At 41.3% G+C, this 21,096-nt stretch overlaps 1 protein-coding gene across 3 annotated transcripts; it reads right to left on the bottom strand.

Moving 5' to 3' along the window:
• Nucleotides 1-826: 826 nt before the first annotated feature.
• On the bottom strand, nt 827-19,212 carry LOC116266959 (uncharacterized). Of its 3 annotated transcripts, XR_004175500.2 has the most exons (9): nt 18,945-19,212; nt 18,690-18,805; nt 4,800-4,869; nt 4,594-4,652; nt 4,421-4,513; nt 4,206-4,330; nt 2,127-2,184; nt 1,755-2,027; nt 827-1,170 (listed from the first exon to the last, which is right to left on the bottom strand). XR_004175500.2 is itself a non-coding variant. In XM_031648496.2 (8 exons), the coding sequence occupies exons 3-8, from the start codon at nt 4,867-4,869 to the stop codon at nt 1,842-1,844; spliced, it is 591 nt and encodes a 196-aa protein (XP_031504356.1). In that variant the 5' UTR covers nt 18,690-18,805; nt 18,945-19,212; the 3' UTR covers nt 1,570-1,841. The 3 variants fall into 3 exon arrangements, 2 of the variants coding, with proteins under 2 accessions (XP_031504356.1, XP_031504357.1); XM_031648496.2 differs by lacking the exon at nt 827-1,170 and having other exon boundaries at nt 1,570-2,027; XM_031648497.2 differs by lacking the exons at nt 827-1,170; nt 18,690-18,805 and having other exon boundaries at nt 1,570-2,027; nt 18,945-19,198.
• Between the last annotated feature and the right edge of the window lie 1,884 nt (nt 19,213-21,096).

Below are 21,096 nucleotides of genomic sequence, written 5' to 3'. Positions count from 1 at the left end.
GAGGAGGCAGTGGCAATCGAGGGCATCCAACTAGGCCTGGGCATCGGGCCAGCCTGATGCTCGAAACTCGAGCTCAGGTTTAGCTCGATTGAAATAAAAAATATTTTTTTATAAATTTTTTAAACATAAGATATATTTTTAATAATATAATATATATCATTATTAAATAAAAATATTATAAAAAATTAATCAGGCCAAATCAAATCCCGTCGGACTGACCGAACAGGTTTTTTCAAGTTTGGGCTCGAGCCCGATTAGGCCCCATGCCCAAGCTTACATCTTCTGTACGTATCAATACATATCCATGTCAAGAGAGAGATGTCGTGGGATCGTGGGAGAGAGAGGCATGGCTGCTAAAAAGAAAGTCACGGTTATTTCTTGAAGGAAAACTTGGTTTACCCTAAAAAACGACCACTTTCGTAAATAAGCAGAGACATTCAGAAAGATGAAAATTGGAATGTCGCGTGGTTAATCCCATGGCAAATCATCTCACGCGCCGCTAAATCTCACTATGAGACTGTTTGGACGCATCTTATTTTTTGAAAGTCCTAAGGAAAAATAATTACGATAAATGTTTTTGCATGTTCAGAAAACATATACATCGACACAACATGTTTTCCTGACACGCAAGACGAGTACTAAAAATCAAAAGTCTGGCTTCAAAATCCTACGAGTCTTCCTAATCTTATTTTTTGACAGAGAGGGAGAGCACTACCCAGGTAGAGGACGCAGACATCAAAGTGCAGACAAACTGCACACGATGGCAACTGAAAAGGGGGCAGAGATGCCAATAAGCCAAAAAAAAAAAAAAAAGAGGAACTCGAAATGGTCATTAGAATCATAATGTTGAGGAATCTGATTGTTTTTGGAGGCTTATGGACGCTGCCATGCCTTCCTCCGCATCGATCTCTTTTGTCAGCTTGCAATAATATTCTCAACTGAATGTCACAATCATTCATTGTCGCAATATCAAGTTGTGTTTCTAGAAAAGTTCATCTAGGAAGAAAGGTTCCTCGATCTTACTTCAACTGCAGTACCAACAACTAATGCATATCTGCAAGGGAGAATAGCTCAAAATGAACCAATAGTCTCTTTGTCTCTTGGTGTACATGTTCACACAGTAGAAGCTTTTTGAGACGGACCACCTTTTGTATCATACAATGAGAAGCCCTGCATCATAAGCACATTAAAGAAACTTCTTTAGACACAAAACCCAGCCCGAATTGGCAAACTGAAAATGGACAAGATCCATACGCTTGGCTTGCTACTCAGAACAACAGCTGACTTCGCGGAGCTATGCTCAGCTACAAGAGGATAATAGAAAAATAGAACATGTACCAGGAAACACAGAAGAGAATATGCACTTATCCTCGACAGCATATGATTGGCCTTAGCATTTAATCAAACATTTCTTTTGCCTAGTATTGTGCCATTTGTGCATCTAAATTTTGAAGTTTATCTGGTAAACCTTTCGAAATTATAATATAAAACTTAGTATTGTATAAATTCTCTGAAGATTTTTAAATCTGGTTAAAAAGGCTATGCCAAAGCACCCAATCCTTAAACTCATTTTACAACCATTTCAGTAATCTCTTATTAAATACTTTTGACTATTATTTTAGGTACAATTTGCCTCCAGGTATCATAAATATGGTCATGAATCTAGGCTGACCTGTTGGCCTGTGTTCTAATGTATGAATTTCAGTTATATTTTCTACAACACATATTTTGAATATATACATATAACTTTAAACCTTTTATTCTTCTCAGCCTGTTGACATGCATGAAAATCCGTCATAATTGCTCAAATTCCACCTGACAACCCGTCAATCCAAGGGCCCTCACTGCCTTGGCCTCCCACGGTTGTTGGCAAGATAGCTGTTCGGAGGAACACGGGCACGTCTTCGGCCTGCTTGGCCATTCAGAGCCATCCCCCTAGCTTTTATTAGCCTTTGCTCCTTCAAGTTTGCGAACAACGAGTCCAGAGTCTGAGGCCTCCCCTTTGGAATGTTCGATTGCTGCACCACCTGCATACACGCCGCTTGCATTTGGTAAGTACAGTTCTTCAAAGTTCAAACCCCTAAATCACAGAAAGAAGCTCGACAAGCTCCACACTATTAATTTACCTTGGCAGGATAAGAGGAAAAGACTTGTCCAACCTTCCTCTGGGCAACTGGTATAGGTCTAAACAAAGAAACCATCATCAGTAGAACAAAGAAGGGAAGTAAGATTAGTCCAGTCAGTTCCACCAACAATCTGGACACAAACAAATGGAGGCAGTAGGCAAATGTGGATTTAGTTCAGTTACCATAACAATGAACATAATATGAAAACTTAAAACTAAAGTACGGGAAAAAATAGGACCAGAATCCTGCAGGATAATAGGAGACCCTGAGAGTTGCGTCACATTTTAGAGTTGATGGTACGATCCACAGCAAAGACTCATGAAGCAACCATGGTCTCTAGGATCTGAAACCAGCCTCTCCCAGTGATTTGTTTTATATCCATGTCGCACATACAGAAAATCTTTATGCCCGGCTACCTCTCAAACACAGGAAAATAGAAGGCATATCTAATATCTTTTGACACAGAAATACCACTGACCAGCCATTTGTCAACCTGTCTATGAAAGTGCTGCAGGAATGGAGATTCCTGTTGGACAATGCCATTCTGACGCCTTTATACTTCAAATTAAAGCATGGATAAGAAGAAGAAAAACAGAATAACCCCCTGGTAATTTGATGCAAGATATTAACATAATATGTCAACTCTCTCCTCAGAACCGCAAAACTTTTATGCAAGGAGATGTTTGGTCCATAAAGTTCACTGGAAGATCATCCACGAAAAGTGAAGCATCACGACTACCCACTACCCAGGTTTTCAACATGGTTGACCTCCAAAATTAAACTTGTTACCAATGGGATTATGACAAGACAATGTTTGTACGATCTGCTGCTTTGAAATCGATCCATAAGGCAAAAATTTTGTAAATTTGCTGTTCTAACATCCATTTTTCCAGAAAAGACCAATCAGCAGCAGAAGCAAATAATTTGGGCAAAGCAAACCACCAATAGCCATTAAAAACTTAACACATCCGTTCTGTCTGCAGGCATCTATGCAGCCTTCCTAGAAAACCCCTAAAATCCATGGTCAGTTAAATCCGCCTGGCTTCAATACACCCTCGATAGGGAGGCTCCACACAAAGTGCTCCTACAGGACATAGCGGGCCCTGCCGCCACCATGTCTTGTAGGAGGGTCCTATGCGTGGGCCCTCCACATCGAGGTCAGATTTGACCCCAGCAGAGGGACCGGGCACTACCCAAAATCTCATAAAATCTCCATCAAGTTTGAACATCCCTTCAACAGATATAACAGCTCGACTGTATCCACCAACAAGGTCTAAACAATAAAAGATGCCAGTGGCTAGAGGCCAAATGAGAGGGGAATGTGTTAGTCATTGAGGCGTTCATCTCAAAAGGTCAGAAAATTTCTTCATACCATCTGCTGGAGAGAGTGGTCAGTAACGAAAATAAGGTTGGAAGGGCATGCCCTAGATAAGGTTGTGCAATCCTTTCCTTACATAATAAGTTCAAAATTTCAAATACCCATTTGAAACAAAACATGACAAGTCATTAACCATGAGGGAATTGGGCATGGTGGCATACAAATTAGAAAAGCTCTCCATAAAATGGTTATGTGACTGGCCACCTTTGTATGACAAGTTATGTCCAACTATAACCATATATAGCATCTATCCAGAACCTAGATTGAGAGAGGCATAGAGAAATAAGGTAACTGTTTGACACCTAGGCAGATATGTTGGCAAGCAGCCAAGTTCTGAGTCTTCTGACTGAAATAAGTGCAAACCCACTTTCATGTTGAGAAAGAGAAACCAATGCTCTCTGATTACAATATGCCCGCAACTTTCACCACTTCTAAGTTCTAGATCCCTCATCAGTCTATCATGTGTAACATTAGCTGACCATGCTGCATACATATCAACCAACGGACTGACCAACAGTTATGCAGAATTCATTTACAGCATATGCCTCATGCAAAGGAATGACGTTATTGATAGAAGTGGAACACCTTGCTTACCTGTAATTAAAGAAGCCAAGGATCAGGTGAACGAATACCAAATAGAGGCAGAGATGAGCAGGACAAGCAAGTAGTTCCCATTCTGCTAGAGATAGAGAAATCAATACCTTGTCTTGTGCCAGTTGGACACCCTCATCCGGACTGGTTCATTTGCAACTTTCCTAACCGCCTCTACTGCAAAGGGGAACTGAGAGTTGGCTTTAAAATTGGATCTCCTTTGAGCAAGAACTCCCTGTATAGGATAATAAAGCATTAGAGAAACTATCCGAGACATCCATATAGAGAACCAACATGCAAGACTATAAAGCCATGAAAAAATTACCTGCCGAAGGGTTGCCCTTGAATCTGAAAACTGTTTTAATTGTGAAGCACGTGTTTGGGAAGTGCCTTTGTTGATTAAACCTCCATTCTTATTCTGTCAGACAAACACCAAAAGATTTAAAACCTGCACATAACTGAATAAAAGCAACTAAAGCACCATGAAAGTTAAATTACCACTATCCTTGTGTTCTTTCCCTTTGAAGCAGGTTTTTTGGACATCTTAACGATGTCATCTACACAAACAAATCAAACACAAACTTCAATATTTGTTTGTAGCTGTCTAATGGAATATATATATTGCAAGCCTATCTAGAGAATGAAGAAATCCAACTAGAGCAACGACAACACACGAATTGCTCCAACGACCAGAGGAACTTTACCAAGAGTCATATCTATCTTCTTCTCAGTGAGAGCAATAGCTTCATTTGTAAATGCTGCTTTGGCTGCCATCTGCAACGGAAAAAAAAAACTCAACCAAATTGTAGCAATAGGAACCCGATGAAGGACAAATAAAATGCACAACAATTTAAGACTGACAAATGCAAGACAGGAATAAAAACATTCAAAATGCATTGGAAAAACCCTTGGTAAGCCTAAAAGAAGTTGCAACAGTCCATGCCCTCATTATTGACAATTACAACAACAGGTCAACCACATGCCACTCTTCTCTACACCTCCCCTTTTCATCCTTTTGAATAACGGCAAAGTTATCGCTCAAACTATGCCTCAAGAAAGTACAAACTAATAACATCAAAGGGTGCAGGTGAACAAGGACAAAAAAAGGAAGCTCACCAGTGGGTAGTAAAAATTTTGAAAAATATGGATTTGGAAGGAAACTGATCAAAATAAATTTCCAAAATCTTACCCAAAAACCCCACTCATTATCCTTCATCATTATTTGTTTGTTATCTATAATCAGAATGGGCACAAAACTCCAAAAATCATGCAAAGTAAAAACAGATTTTATCATCTCCTTAGATGAACCTTAAAAATCTAGTGTTGAAGGAATCAACCAAAAACAAATATGCAAGCAGAACTAAAGGACAGAACATGCATTGAGATTGACTACCACAAATAGAAGCAACAAAAATAAAAGGAAGACGTTGTGTTCTCTTTTGTCGTGTTTGTATAGTCATCCTTTGCTTTTGTTGTATTTGCTTTGTTTATGTTGAGTCTTGGTGTAAGTTCAAATGTTCACATGTGTCGGAGCACCATCCCAAAACTGGCCCGATTGGGATTTCTTATTTTGGATGGTCCGCATGGAAATTCTATAAGCGGCTTCGGCCATCCTTTGTAAGTAAAGTGTAAAAGTTTACTTGCTTTCCCTCGTGATGTACTCAACTGTTTAAGTGAATATATTGCGAGTTTTCTTTTCACTCTTTGTGTACTTTGTGTCTAGAGTTTTCTAAAAAGCATTCAAGTGATCCGCGCCCACTTGAACAAGGCGAAGGCTTGAGGCTTTCTGGCGAGAGTTTGTCGCGTCGCACGGTCCGAAGGAGTCGGCCCGTGACAACTGGTATCAAAGCCCAGATTCTACTCAATCTGAGGAAGCGATCGGAGAGTCGGTGTAGAGCTTCACGCTGACTTGCTGTTGTTGAGGAGGTGCCAAAGGCAAGGAGCCGGCCCGTCCAGAGGAGACGAGCCCGGCCCATGACTAGGAAACCTAGAGGAGACGGTGAATTGGTTGGTCTCAGATGTGGCCACCCATGAGAAAGCCCTCGGCTTTGCTGCCGAAACCTTTGAGAGATTCAAGAAGGAGATGAAGTTGATGCAGGAACAAATGGCCGATTCAGTGGCCATGAACCAATCACTCTCTGTCTTGGTGAAGACCTTACAGGATGAAGTCGCTGGACTTCGAGCTTCAAACTAGAGATTGTTACGTACTAATTCAGCCAGTAGTAGTCAAGAGAGGACCAGTATGGTCGATGTTCAACGTCCGGCGAAGTACAGTGGTAGCCGGGATGTCAGGGCGATCGACAACTTTCTGTTCCAAGTTGACTACTACCTAGACTTGCAGAACGTAGTAGAAGAGGACTTGAAGATTAAGACCGCAGCGATGTTGTTAGAGGGAGATGCTGTGGCTTGGTGGAGGCAAAAAATGTTGGACATTGAGAATGGGGACTGCACGATTCGTACCTTCAACGACTTTCGCAAGCAGGGGGATACTTCATGCCCGTGGATGCTAAAAGACATGTTTATCGGTTGGTTGCGAACCTAAAGCAGACAGGTGCTTTGAGAGATTACATCAGGGCACACCAAAAGGTCATGTTGGACGTACCTATGATGCCAGAAAAAGATAAACTTCACTGGTTCATCATAGGGCTCCAATCTTGGGCCCAAGCCGACGTGGAGAGATCGAATCCAAAGACTTTGGAGAAGGCATATGTGGCAGCCGAGCGCTTGGCCGACACCCAACGCAAAAGCTATACTGATGACTTCAAGTCTACGAATAAGTCTGACCACGGCAGTAAGAGGGAGGAACGGCGAGACAATAGAAATGAATCGTCGTCCCAAAAGCCAGTCGAGAGAAAACCCTTCTTTCGCAAGGACTACACTGAGCTACCAAGAGAAGTGACTTATTGGGTCTGCGGAGGAAAACACCAGGCGCACGTCTGCCCAAAACGTGTGAGACCTACCGGGCAGGCCAATGCTGTGAGGGCCATCGAAGGCGAGACCGAAGAAGGGCAAACACGGATGGGTGCCGCCCAGACGATCAATGCTGTCCAAAGTCGCGCAGTGTCTAGCAGTATGATGAATAAGGAGTTGATGTACCTAGACGTCGCTTTGAATGAAATGTCTACTGTTGCAATGGTAGACTCCGGGGCAGCGCATAACTTCGTCTCAAGAGAGGAGGCGGATCGAGTGGGATTGAAGCCTGTGCCGTAGCAGAAAGCCCTTAAAATGGTGAACTCTGAAGTCAGGCCCATCCTAGGAGAAGTGAAGAGTGTAACGGTTCAGATTGAAGGTTGGACGGGAGTCACCATCTTCTCCGTGGTACCCCTGGACGATTTCAAGGTGATTCTTGGGATGGAGTTCCTTAGAGGCCAGAATGCAATGATGTTGCCGAAGTTCAACACATTGACGTTGATGGGTGCGGATCAATCCCATACAATGCATTGCCACTTCGTCAGAAACAAGTCTCAGCCGACGTTGTCGGCAATGCAACTGAAGAAGGGCGTGCGTCATGGGGAACAAACATTCCTCGTGGTTGTACGTCTACAAGAAGATGACCCTCAGTCGAGAGTCATTCCCCCAGGGCTAGCCCTTGTCCTGAAGCAGTTCGAGGGAGTGATGCCCCTAAAACTGCCCAAAGGCCCCAAACGCCTACCTCCCAAGCATGAAGTTGATGATGAGATTGACTTGGTTCCTGGAGCCAAGCCACCAGCTATGGTCCCCTACAGAATGGGACCGGTTGAACTGAAGGAGCTGCGGAAACAGCTTGATGACATGCTTGAGTTAGGGATCATCCGTCCCTCTACGGCACCCTTCGAAGCCCCTGTATTGTTCCAGACGAAGCATGATGGCTCCAAGAGACTCTGTGTGGATTACCGCGCTTTGAACAAAGTGACGGTGAAGAACAAGTATTCGTTGCCTTTGATTGCAGACTTGTTCGACCAGTTGGGCAAAGCGAGGATCTTTTCAAAGCTAGACCTTCATTCCAGCTACTGGCAAGTCAGAATCGTAGAAGGTGATGAACCGAAGACAACTTGCGTCACCCGCTATGGAACGTATGAGTTCCTAGTCATGCCATTCGGGTTGACGAATGCTCCTGCAGCTTTCTCGACTATTATGAACAAGATATTCTGCCCCTACCTTGACAAGTTTGTGGTAATCTACCTTGATGACATTGTAGTCTTTAGCAACAACCTAAAGGAGTACGTTAGTCACTTGCGGATGGTGTTTCAAGTACTCAAAGAAAATGATCTCTATCTGCAGAAGAAGTGTCTCTTTGGCCAACGAGATATCAGTTTCCTCGGCCATATTGTAGGAGATGGCCAACTGCGAATGAACCCGGAGAAAATGAAAGTTGTCCAAGATTGGAAGCCACCCTCAAATGTGCCTGAATTGCGGTCCTTTCTTGGGTTAGCCAATTACCATCGACGGTTCATCACGGGGTACTCATTGATAGCGGCGCCCCTCATTGACCTTCTTAAGAAGAATAGATTCTGAATTTGGACTCAGTCTGCCCAAGATGCCTTTGAAGGCCTGAAACATGCCCTTGTACAAGAGTCCGTTCTCAGGTTGCCAGATCACTCAAAGCCCTTTGAAGTATACATAAACGTCTCAGATTTTGCCATCGATGGGGTACTAATGTAGGACAGTCATCCGATCGCCTATGAGAGACAGAAGCTGAAGGACCCTGAGAAGCAGTACACAGTGCATGAACGGGAGATGACCACCATTGTGCATTGCTTGCGCATATGGAGGCATTACCTACTCGGGGCAGAGTTCGTCGTCAAGATGGATAATGTAGCCACGAGTTACTTCAAGACTCAGAAAAAGTTAACTCCGAAACAGGCTCGTTGGCAGGAATTCTTGGCGGAGTTTGATTTTGCTTTGGAGTACAAAGTTGGTAAGACCAACGTGGTAGTAGATGCGTTGAGTCGAAAGACAGAACTTGCAGCCTCTCGAGCAGGGACCTCCGAAGCCCAATTGGAGGGTGCGCTTCTCGAGCGGGTTCGTGAAGGAATGTGGCAGGACTCATTGGCCCAACACTTGGTTGCCTTGGCCAAAGCGGGGAAGACTCGAAGATTCTGCCTACGAGATGGATTGCTCCTCACCAAGGACGGGCGCATTTTCGTGCTGAAGTGGGGCAATCTCCGGCTGGAGCTAACAAAGGAGTGCCACGATACGCTTTGGGCTGGCCATCCAGGCCAGGAGCGGACTCTGGCCCTTCTCGAATGGGGGTATTATTGGCTCCAGATGCGCGACGATGTGGAGGTGTATGTGAAGACCTGCCTCATCTGCCAACAGGACAAGAGTAACCAGAAGCCTGTCGGCCTGCTCGAGCCTCTTCCTGTTCCGAAGCGTCCGTGGGAGAGCATCTCCATGGACTTCATTGTGAGTCTACCCAGAGTTGATGGCTACAGTTATATCTTCGTTGTTATGGACAGGTTTTCTAAGTATGCCACGTTCATCCCAACCACGAAGGAGAGCCCAGCGGAAATGTTTGTCAAAAACATCGAAAAGTACTGGGGTGTGTCGAAGAGTATTGTGAGCGATCGCGATGTTCGCTTCATGGGCAAGTTTTGGCGTGAAGTGTTTCAGTTGCTTGGCTCAGACTTGTTGTTTTCCACAAGCTTCCACCCGCAGATTGATGGCCAGACCGAACGCATCAATGCCATGTTGGAACAGTACCTGCGACACTTTGTCAGCGCCAACCAGAAAAACTGGGTAAAGTTGCTCGATGTTGCCCAATTCTGTTACAACCTGTAGAAAAGCGAGTCTTCAGGCCACAGCCCCTTCGAAGTAGCCACCGGACAGCAACCGTTGATGCCTCACATTCGTGCTGCCCAAGAGAATGGAAGATTCAGCTTCGCCTACCAGTTCGTTAGGGACTGGCAAGAATAGACAAAGGTAGCCAACACGTTCTTGCACAAGACCGCCAAAAAGATGAAGAAATGGACTGACAAGAATCGGAGACCCGCAGATTTTCGAGTGGGAGACCAAGTTCTTGTCAAACTATACCCAGACCGCTCGGGTATCTTCCGTGGACGACACTGAGCACTGATCCAGAAATATGAAGGGTTGTTTACTGTGGTCAAGAGGATTGGAAAGCTAGCATACAAGTTAGACTTACCACCAAACTTCAAGGTGCATTCTGTGTTTCACGTCTGCAACCTTAAGCCCTACTATGCCGACAATGAAGACCTGGAAAGAAGCCAGCCACGACAAGAGCCGATCTTGCAATGAGCTCCTTCGACCCGGAGGGCCACCGATCGACAGTTACACCAGATCCTTCGACACAAAGTTAACTACCTTGGTGAACCGAAGTGATACTTGGTCAAGTAGGTAGATGAAGACCAGCCTGTTAGAATGTATGTATCCCAAATGTATACATATATATATTTATATATATCACATATATTAGTCATCTAATATATGCTTTATATGTATATATATATTTTATATCTTTTGGGTACTTAGGTCACTTATGTAATTTTTGCTTTCTTTATGTATCTTTTCTTTTAGTTTATTTTCTGTTTTTTCCCTTTTATCCCTCTCCGTTTTTCTGTTTTACCTAGAGGGTGACTAGTCCCAACGGCTAGATTTCTAGCCGTTGGGACTGCCTCCTCCTTCTTCTCTTTGGCCCTCTCCTCTATAAATAGGGCAGCTTCTCTATTGTTCTATATGGCTTTTTAGCCTACTTTATGTATCTCATATTGTGATTAATTCAAGTTCTTCTTCACCTCTTGTTTGAGGGCTTGTGAGTTTGACTTGTTGGTGGAAGCTTCAAGGCTGATTTACTTGAAGTATTTGCCTCTTTGCGCCTGATTTACATGGTATCAAAGCTGGGTTTTGGCTATTCATCTTGCATCTAGCCGTTGGGACTGCCTCCTCCTTCTTCTCTTTGGCCCTCTCCTCTATAAATAGGGCAGCTTCTCTATTGTTCTATATGGCTTTTTTAGCCTACTTTATGTATCTCATATTGTGATTAATTCAAGTTCTTCTTCACCTCTTGTTTGAGGGCTTGTGAGTTTGACTTGTTGGTGGAAGCTTCAAGGCTGATTTACTTGAAGTATTTGTCTCTTTGCGCCTGATTTACATGGTATCAGAGCTGGGTTTTGGCTATTCATCTTGCTGTCCTTCAGTTTGAAGTTTCAGCTTTTACTCCTTCTTTGGAGCCGTGAAGCACTCCAAGTGCTCGACGTTATTGCCGGCTGATTATTGACACAAGAAGGTGTTGTTTTGCTGGCCTCTATTGGTGGTAAAGATTGTGGTTGAGGTGTTATTTTGCTGGCCTCTATTGGTGGTGAAGATTGTGGCTGTTTTTCTTCATTTTTTCGTCATCTCAAACATACAAGTGTTATACAAGAAGAAGGGTGACTAGATTCGTTTATTGCCGTGGACTTCTTCTCACGTGGCAGCCAGCTTCATCATAACTTGTAAGTGGAATTACCTTGTTGATTTTGATCATGGACGACAAAGTCTCATCTCTTCAATTTCCCAAACTCTCATCAACAAACTATATACAATGGGCTAGAACTATGGAACATTTTATTCGTAGTAAAAGCCTTTGGGGACTAGTTGATGGGACAAAATTTGAACCACAACTAGTCCTTACTAAAGTTGTTGATGGAAGAGGTATGGAATTGGATGGAACCGAAAAAGAAAAAGTAGTGGCGGAATACACCAAGAAATGGGAAGAATGGAGTATTGGTCATCACAAAATTATTACTTGGATCTTGACTTGTGTTGACAATGCTACTAGCGGGCAAATCTCTAAATTAAATTCTGCCCTAGAAGCTTGGGAATATCTAAAGAAAACTCATACCATGAGAGATGTTGCTTATATGCATCATGTTCAACTCAAAATTCACAATCTTTAACAAGGAAATAGATCCATTAAAGATTATGTGGCTGAAATGGATCAATTGTATGATGAATTAAGTATTTTTGAACCACATTGGACACAAGATCTTATTCTTAGAGAAAAACAAATACAACGCAACAAGTTTTACAAGTTTATTATAGGTCTTAGACCTGAATTTGATGGTGTCAAAACAGCTTTACTTCATCGCTCTAAAACACCATCTATGAATGAGGCTATTGCGGAGCTTCAAATGGAGGAAAATCGTCTTTGTCTTGATAGAGAGAAAGTCAACAATGTGCTTGCTACATCTAGGCCGGGGGCCCATTTGAGACCTTATAGACCTCCTCATTTCAATCGTACAAATGAAGGAGCAAGAAGAAAAGTTCTTTGCTATCATTGTCAAGAAGAAGGACATACCAAGCCAAGATGTCCAAAACTTAGAACTTTTGACAAAAGAAGCAATGTTGCGGCTCCAATTCAAGAAAAAAGAAAAGAAGCAAGCTCATTCCAACTTGATCAACTCATAAGTGCTCTTCAACCTTTTCTAAAGGGAGGAGGCACACCTTCAACTTTGGGAGCTACCGTAGCATCTACTTCTTCAAGTAAGTATTCTTGGATTATTGATTCGGGTGCATCTTTTCATATGACTCCTTGTGGATCTCACCGAATGCACTAAAAATGATTCATATTCCTTTGTGAAAACGGCAGATGGTACTTCTCTTAAAATTGATTTTATTGGAAATCTTGACCTAGCTTTTGGATCCAAAACTTTAAAAGTACCTCAAGTAAGACACATTCCTAAATTAAGTTTAAGTTTATTGTCCGTTTCTCAAATAGCCGATCTTGGTATTGATAAAATCTTCTCACAATCCAAATGTTTGATACAGGACCGAGTATCCAAGAAGACGATTGGGGAAGGTTTTAGAACAAAAGATCTCTACTACATAGACTTTTTGGACCTTTCAAGACCATCTTGCAATATCTCCAAAGAATGTGACATTCAAACTTGGCATCAAAGGCTTGGACATTCCAATATAGAAAAAATGTCTCATCTTCCCTTCATGGAGAATTTTTGTCAAAAGAACTTTGATTGTAATGATTGTATTAAGGCTAAAATGAAAGCCTTACCTTTTGATAATAGAAACTTTATTGCCCAAAAATCTTTTGATTTAGTGCATTCGGATGTGTGGGGACCTGCTCCTATTATGTCAAAAGGAGGATTATTGTACTATGTGATCTTTATTGATGATTATTCTAGGCATACTTGGGTTTACTTTCTCAAACATAAATCGGAGGTTTTCACCAACTTTAAGAATTTCTACAACATGATCTATACCCAATTTGGCTCAAATATCAAAATCTTTACAAGTGATTCGGGAGGAGAATTTATGTCAAATGAATTTCAACAATTTCTAAAAGAAAAAGGCATTATTCATCAAAGATCTTGTCCTAACACTCCACAACAAAACGGAGAGGCCGAGCGTAAACATAGGCACATTATTGAAACTACTCGAGCCCTTCTTTTATCTAAAAATGTTCCCAAAAACTTTTGGCCTGAGGCTTTTTTGACTTCAACATATTTAATTAATAGAATGCCTACCAAACTTTTGAAACATATTTCTCCTTTTGAAAAACTTCACCATGTTAAACCTAATTACAATAGACTTAAAGTCTTTGGTTGCAAATGTTTTGTGTTAAGTGACAAAGACGATAAGCTTTCTTCCAAAGCTATTTCTTGTGTTTTTATTGGGTATTCCGAAACTCAAAAGAGTTATAGATGTTATGATATTCAAAGAGATAAAGTTTATGTTTCTAGAAATGTGATCTTTTTAGAAAATGAAGATGGTTTCAAAGATGAACCCAAGAAACTAGAAGATTATACTTTTCTTTGGACTAATGATATTGATGATGATGATGATATTGATGATGATGAACCCGATAAAGTTGTAGAAGTGCCAAATGGAGAAGTCAACAACGATAATTCTACTCGTATGATTCCTCCAAAAGAGATATTAGTTTATAGAAGAAGAGATCCCCAAAATCAAGAAACTAATCAATCTCTTCCTAGGAGATCTCAAAGGCACATTAGGCCTCCTCAAAGATTTATCTCTTACGAGTCTTTTTCTCCAAAATTTCGAGCGTGTCTTATGGCACATCATTCTTTTTATGAACCATCTTCTTACCTTGAAGCTAAGGAAGATCCCAATTGGATTGAAGCCATGAATCTTGAGCTTAAAGCTCTTGAAAGCAATGAGACTTGGGAGATTGTGCCTCTACCAATGGAGAAAAAGACTATTGGTTGTAGATGGATCTATAAAATCAAAACTAAAAGTGATGGAACCTTAGAAAGATATAAGGCCAGACTTGTTGCCAAGGGATATGCTCAAGAATATGGGATTGATTATGAAGAAACCTTTGCTCATGTTGCTCGCATGATTTCTGTTAGAACTCTTATTGCCATTACTTCTGTTAAACATTGGACTATTTTTCAAATGGATGTTAAAAATGCTTTCTTAAATGGTCACTTACAGGAAGAAGTTTTCATGAGTGCTCCCCTTGGTTTTGATCTACCTCAAAACAAAGTTTTACGTCTAAAGAAAGCCCTTTATGGTTTAAAGCAAGCTCCCAGGGCCTGGTTTGACAAGTTTAGTAGTGTCATGTTTAATCAAGGTTTTCAATCTTGCTACTCTGATACTGCCATGTTTGTAAAAACCACCTCCGTAGGTGTAATTGTTTTATTATTATATGTTGATGATATGGTTATTACTGGGAGTGATGATGAAGGGATTATAGAGGTAAAACATTTTCTTAACAAATGTTTTCAAATGACTGATTTGGAAAGACTAACTTATTTTCTTGGAATTGAAGTTGCTTATAGCAAGCATGGTTATCTTCTTTCTCAAATGAAGTTTGCTAGTGAATTAATTGACAGAACAGGTATCTCAAATGACAAAGTTGTGGATACTCCAGAAGCACTAGGAGTAAAAATGAAAATTGATGATGGAGAGATATTGGAGAATCCCACTCCTTTTCGGCAAATAGTTGGCGCTCTCTCTTATCTCTCCATCACCAGACCTGACATTGCTCATGCCGTGCACGTGATAAGTCAATTTCAACAAAGACTCACCTCAGTGCACATGGGAGCGGCAATGCGGATTGTCTGTTATGTGAAAAACACTATCAACAAAGGACTATTTCTGTCTTCCTCTTATGTATTAGAATTAGTTGCTTATACAGATGCTGATTGGGGTGGAGATCCCAATAATAGGCACTCCACCACTGGTTTTTGTGTGTTTTTAGGTGATTCCTTAATTTCCTGGCGATGCAAGAAACAAAATAAGGTGTCGCTATCATCAACAGAAGCCGAGTATCGTGCAATGGCAACTATAACAATGGAGATAGTGTGACTCAAAAACTTACTGAAAGATATGGGAATTCATATCACGAATCCTGTCAAGCTTTGTTGTGACAACAAAAGTGCAATATATATTGCTAGCAATCACACATTTCACGAAAGAACAAAACATATAGAGATGGATTGTCATTATGTTCGTGAAGAATTCTTGCAGAAAAACATTGATCTCTCCTATGTTCCATCAAAGTATCAGCTTCGCGACTTCTTCACTAAAGCTCTTGCTGCTGCCAGATTCAAATTTCTCGTTGGCAAACTTTCGGTTATCACACCGTAAGTTTGAGGGGGGGTGTTAGAATGTATGTATCCCAAATGTATACATATATATATTTATATATATCACATATATTAGTCATCTAATATATGTTTTATATGTATATATATATTTTATATCTTTTGGGTACTTAGGTCACTTATGTAATTTTTGCTTTCTTTATGTATCTTTTCTTTTAGTTTATTTTTTGTTTTTCCCCTTTTATCCCTCTCCGTTTATCTGTTTTACCTAGAGGGTGACTAGTCCCAACGGCTAGATTTCTAGCCGTTGGGACTGCCTCCTCGTTCTTCTCTTTGGCTCTCTCCTCTATAAATAGGGCAGCTTCTCTATTGTTCTATATGGCTTTTTAGCCTACTTTATGTATCTCATATTGTGATTAATTCAAGTTCTTCTTCACCTCTTGTTTGAGGGCTTGTGAGTTTGACTTGTTGGTGGAAGCTTCAAGGCTGATTTACTTGAAGTATTTGTCTCTTTGGGCCTGATTTACACAGCCAACATGGGAGTATGCCTTTCGTTTGAAGCGAAGCCATGCAGAAGAAGTCAAGATCTACCACAAAGCTGCTAGCGCCGAGGACGGCGCTTGATTTGAAAGGGGGAGCTTGTTCCCTTTTGTCGTTTCTCTTTTGTCGTGTTTGTATAGTCATCATTTGCTTTTGTTGTATTTACTTTGTTTATGCTGAGTCTTGGTGTAAGCTCGAATGTTCACCTGTGTCGGAGCGCCCTCCCAAAACCGGCCCCAAGTGTAAGATTGGGATTCTTTGTTTTGGATGGTCGACATGAGAATTTTGTAAGCGGCTTCGGCCATCCTTTGTAAGTAAAGTGTAAAAGTTTACTTGCTTTCCCTCGTGATGTACTCAACTGTTTAAGTGAATATATTGCGAGTTTTTTTTTCACACTCTTTGTGTACTTTGTGTCTTGAGTTTTCTAAAAAGCGTTCAAGTGATCTGCGCCCACTTGAACAAGGCGAAGGCTTGCGGCTTACTGGCGAGAGTTTGCCGCGCCGCACGGTCCTTAGGAGCCGGCCCGTGACCCGCTGTCACCAGGTCTATATCCATACAAAGTGAAGAGACAAACCCTAATGGCAAAGAAAAAAAGAGAACCCATCAAACAATGAAACTCATATGCAAAATCCAACAAATCAACCAACAAAACATCAAATCAAATGCTAGAAAAAATTAACAGAACAAAAAAGACAATCAACTCAACTCACCAGCCTCTGAATCTATATAGGCCCAAAAGTTCACTCAACAGAACTAGTAGTAGTGGAACTAGAAATTTTTTCGCTAAGGGGCACTAATACATAGCAAATAAAAAACTTATAAACTTCATTTTTTCGAAAAGCAAAGCAAATAACTATAATTATGAACAAATAAACAATTGGCCTCAAAAAATAATAGCAAATAACTACAATTATGAACAAATCTACAATTGCCTCGACAAGCAAATCAAATTACCATAGTTATGAAGAATTTACAATTGGCCTCAAAAAAACCAAATAAAAAACTATAGCTATAAACAAATTTATAGTTAGCCTCATCAGCTTTTCATATTCTGCAAAAAATGCATGATCACTTCATCTCTGATGTTGTCAAACTTCACAGAATAGGATTTAGGGTAATTCAAAAGCTGCATGGTATTAAACATGCTAAAAAACGGGCAATCATAATGGGCCTACACGACACTCCTAGGATGTTTATACTTCAGTCAGTTTTAATTCCAAACTATCGTCACATGATGGGAGCATGTCATAGGAACAGTAACAAAGTTATTTGATGAAACGGACAATGTTGTTTATACCCCATAATGAAAGTAGAACTTAAGCAACCATTCTTTTTCAATCATGATAAAAGAAGCAGCATGATAGAACAATAACATTTTTCTTGCATAAAAACATGGTGACAATTCAAGGTCCTCAAAGAAAAAAAAAAGGAACAGAATAAGATAGAGGACATTGTGAAAAGAATTCATGGGGAACTTGAAATTTCAGAATTCAAGGAAGCCATTTTCTTTGCCCAGTCACTACTAAAATAGCAATGCTAAGTGATGAGTGATCCACTGAACTAGCACAAGCATACACGTTTGAAAATCTGAAGGGGAAACGGGGAAGCATCTACTTTAAACCAATTAGTTATCATTACATTAACCCAGAATCATGCATATGAAATCCATAGTTTGAGTTAAGAATGCAGCTACAAACTTAGAAAAGGGCCTGCCAGAACACCACAGATTGTAAGACTCTCATTTTGGTGAAACGGCAACCACTTGCAATGGAATATATTTGCTGTAACCATAGCAGGAAACTGTCCAACAGAACCACAAGATATACACATTGAAGACTTCAATTCTCAAAACCCCAAATTAGCAATCAAAACCCCCATCCTCAGCAATACGTGCTGCTGTAAAGTGTAAGCACAATGAATGCAGGCCAGCATCTTGTTTGTTTTCATGTAAATAGACCAAATCCGTTCCCACCTTATCCAAACCCCATCCTCAGCCATAAGTACCTCTCCCTTTCGTTTTGTCCTTCTCATCCTCTATATTTCCATTTTCCGCCGATGCAGGCCGACAGGGACCCCTCCAGTCAAGCCACTCTGTTCGTTCCTGACCCTCGAGTGACTTCGTTCCTCACCCTCCTTCCAATCTCATCTATTCTATTCTGGGGAAGCAAAGGAGGCGCGGGATGTGATCCGAAAGTACCCCAAAGACTGACATATGGTCAATCAAGAAGGTGGTCAGACCCTTGCCAACTTCCCCAACAGCATAGAGCTCCAATAACCTCTCAAAAAGACTACTGACAACGAGAGACTAGTTACCACCTATTCCAAAACCCATTTCCTTCCAAATGCATCGATGCCAAGTCGAGCTATTCCACTACACGCCTTCAATGTAGACTTACCTTCGAAGAATAGGGGGGAAAAAGATACAGAAGCAGATAAAGCTTTATCAAGTGAGGACATTGTTCGACGCCGTTATTGATTCGGCCGTTCGTACAGGAATGTCCGGATCTAAGACACAGTTTCCATACAACACCCTAAGCAGAAGAGACGGACCTCAAAGCGACCAGCAAGGAAAAAAGATGCGACGCCGGGTGGAGCTTGAACAGAAACGGAAGTGAGCCAAGGGAACCACTTGTTGGGTGTTGTCCACTTCGTTCCGCCTCGTGAAGCTGAACAAGTGGAAGCCCAAACCGAAACTCTCGATCAAAACCCCCAAATGGGAACCCCCCAAATCGAAAATCGAAAGGGGCAAATCAATGTCGAACTCAGAAGAAGAAGAAGGAAATAGATAGTCAAGGAGGATCTTACAGTGAACAGTCAACAACTGAACGCGGCTAACCGGAGAGTCACGCAGAGATGCAGGCCGCCGACGGCAAATGCAGAAGCAGCTTCGGCAGTCAGCTACGGGGCTCAGGGCGGAGGGGCTCCTCCGTGACTTCGGTGGGGGCTTAAGGCTCTGGAGTTCAGGCCTTCGGGGGCATCGAGGCAGGTCCAGTTCCGGCGCCCCATATGTCTGGACCGGGATCCAGCTACTTGGTAGGGAAGCCCTCCCTCTCTCGGCGGAGGGACCAGCCCGAGTTGGACTCGAACACGTATACTTGAAAGGTTAGATAAGCCGAATTTAAGGTGTAAGAACTTACTGATGCATACTTGAAAGGTTAAACAAGTCCGAATTTAAGATGTAAGAACTTCTTTTAACTCAATTGAGCTCGACTACAATGAATAGATAAAAGAATAGTAAATCAGTTAAAAGAAACAAGACATGCTTAACATAAACAAGTTAAACTACTGAAGTTCAAGCTCGACAATGTATTGTCAAGTCGAGCCCGAGCTTGTTCTATCGAGCTTGAATTGAGTTCGAGGTGAACCCAGCTCATGTTCAGCCCTAGCTAGAGATGTCTTTTTATGAAGCACTCCTAGGGAATCTGGTTCAGATTGATTACAAACTCGGCCTCAAAGGTTTGATAACTTGAAACTGTGTTGAAATGGCAGGATTGCATGCACACTCTTTGATTTCACTTGGTTTTCCTATTCAAAATAAAACCAATTCAAAATTCTCAAATACTCTTTAACTGTTTAAATTTTCCAAAATGCTTTGTTTTTCTCAAAATATCCTTTATTGTTTCAAGAATACCCTCTTTTTTTTTGTCAAAAATGTCATTTTCTCTCTCCATGGGCCCACTACTGACATGACAGCTTGATCAAGTCATTGCAAGTCCTATAGGGCTTGATCCTAGGCCACACCTGGCTGAACCAGTGGGGGCTACGCCGGTTCGGCCTAGCCTAGGTATGGCCCAATTTTGCTAGCTATGGCATCGCAGGCTAGGGCTGCAGTTGGCCAAGCTGGGTATGCGGCCGACTAGAACTGGCCATGTTAGGCCTATGGCTGCAATAGTCTTTTTAGGCCTGCCACTTGGTCAAGCAGAAGCTAGCAGGGGTCAGCCTGTCCCTTGGCGCAGTTAAAGCGTCAATTCATTTTTGGGCCAATTTGACTTTTTAGTGTAATTATTCAAATTTAAGCCAATAATGACTAAAAAAATAACCAATTTTTACTTAAAAAATGATAATAATGCCCTTGAACCTCTTCCTTTTATAAATGCTCCCTCATTTCCATCCTCGAACACGTAAATTCACAACCCCTTGAGTCCTTTCTCTCTTTTTGATGCCTTCTGTTTATCCTCCTTCAATCTCTTTCTCTCTTCATCTCTTTCTCTTTATCTTCATTTTCCTCAACTTCAAGCCACCACTCTTAACAAGAGGAAACTATGGAGGGCCTCATGACTCTTACCATTAATGAGTTTCCTTTGCTCGGAAGAGCCAAGGAATCACCTCTATCTCAAATTTGTTCTTTATCATAAGGTATGTCAATCTCTTCTATATTAGATTCTTCTTGTCTTTTCCCTTCATACCAAGCCACTTCTTAAGGACCTTTGTAGAGCTAAGGATCTTCTTTAAAGCTCTCCATGTACGACCAAGGTAAACATGGTTTTTTAATCTCTCTTTTTCTATCTCTTCAATATAGGACCATCTCTTTTGTTTTTTCTTGTTAATCTTTCTTTTTCTCTTTTTATTTCTTGCTCTCCCTCTCTTTTTAATGTTTATTTCTCTTTTATTAATATATCTCTCTTTTTTCTCTTATTACCGACTCTCTCTTTTAGTCTCTCTCTCTTTTTAACCTACCTCTCTCTTTTTAATGTCTTTCTCTCTCCAAATTCTCTCTTCTCGATCACTCTCTTTGAATCTCGCCTCTCTTTTATTTCTCTTTTCATTTTTTGTTCTCTCTCTTTTAGCCTCTCTTTTTTTCTCTTTTTAACTTCTCTCTCACACTCATTTTCAACTTCTGTCTTTCATTTCAATCTCGTCTTCTCTCATTACTCCTCTTTCTCTATTTATTTCTCTCCTTATTTTTCTTTTTCTCTCTTTCTTGACTAATCTCTCATTTTCCCTCTATTTTTCTCTT

Source organism: Nymphaea colorata, chromosome 13 (genome assembly GCF_008831285.2).
Source record: "Nymphaea colorata isolate Beijing-Zhang1983 chromosome 13, ASM883128v2, whole genome shotgun sequence".
Taxonomy (NCBI): domain Eukaryota; kingdom Viridiplantae; phylum Streptophyta; class Magnoliopsida; order Nymphaeales; family Nymphaeaceae; genus Nymphaea; species Nymphaea colorata.
The sequence above is the reverse complement of the archived record's forward strand: the minus strand, read 5'-3'. Positions and strand labels throughout refer to the sequence as shown.

Excerpts from the sequence above, each read along its gene's own strand:
- LOC116266959 (XM_031648496.2), bottom strand. The coding sequence starts at position 4,869 with ATGGCAGCCAAAGCAGCATTTACAAATGAAGCTATTGCTCTCACTGAG. Across the intron at positions 4,331-4,420 it reads CAAGGGCAACCCTTCGGCAG|GGAGTTCTTGCTCAAAGGAG; the intron begins GTAATTTTTTCA and ends TATCCTATACAG. Across the intron at positions 2,185-4,205 it reads TCCAACTGGCACAAGACAAG|ACCTATACCAGTTGCCCAGA; the intron begins GTATTGATTTCT and ends TTCTTTGTTTAG.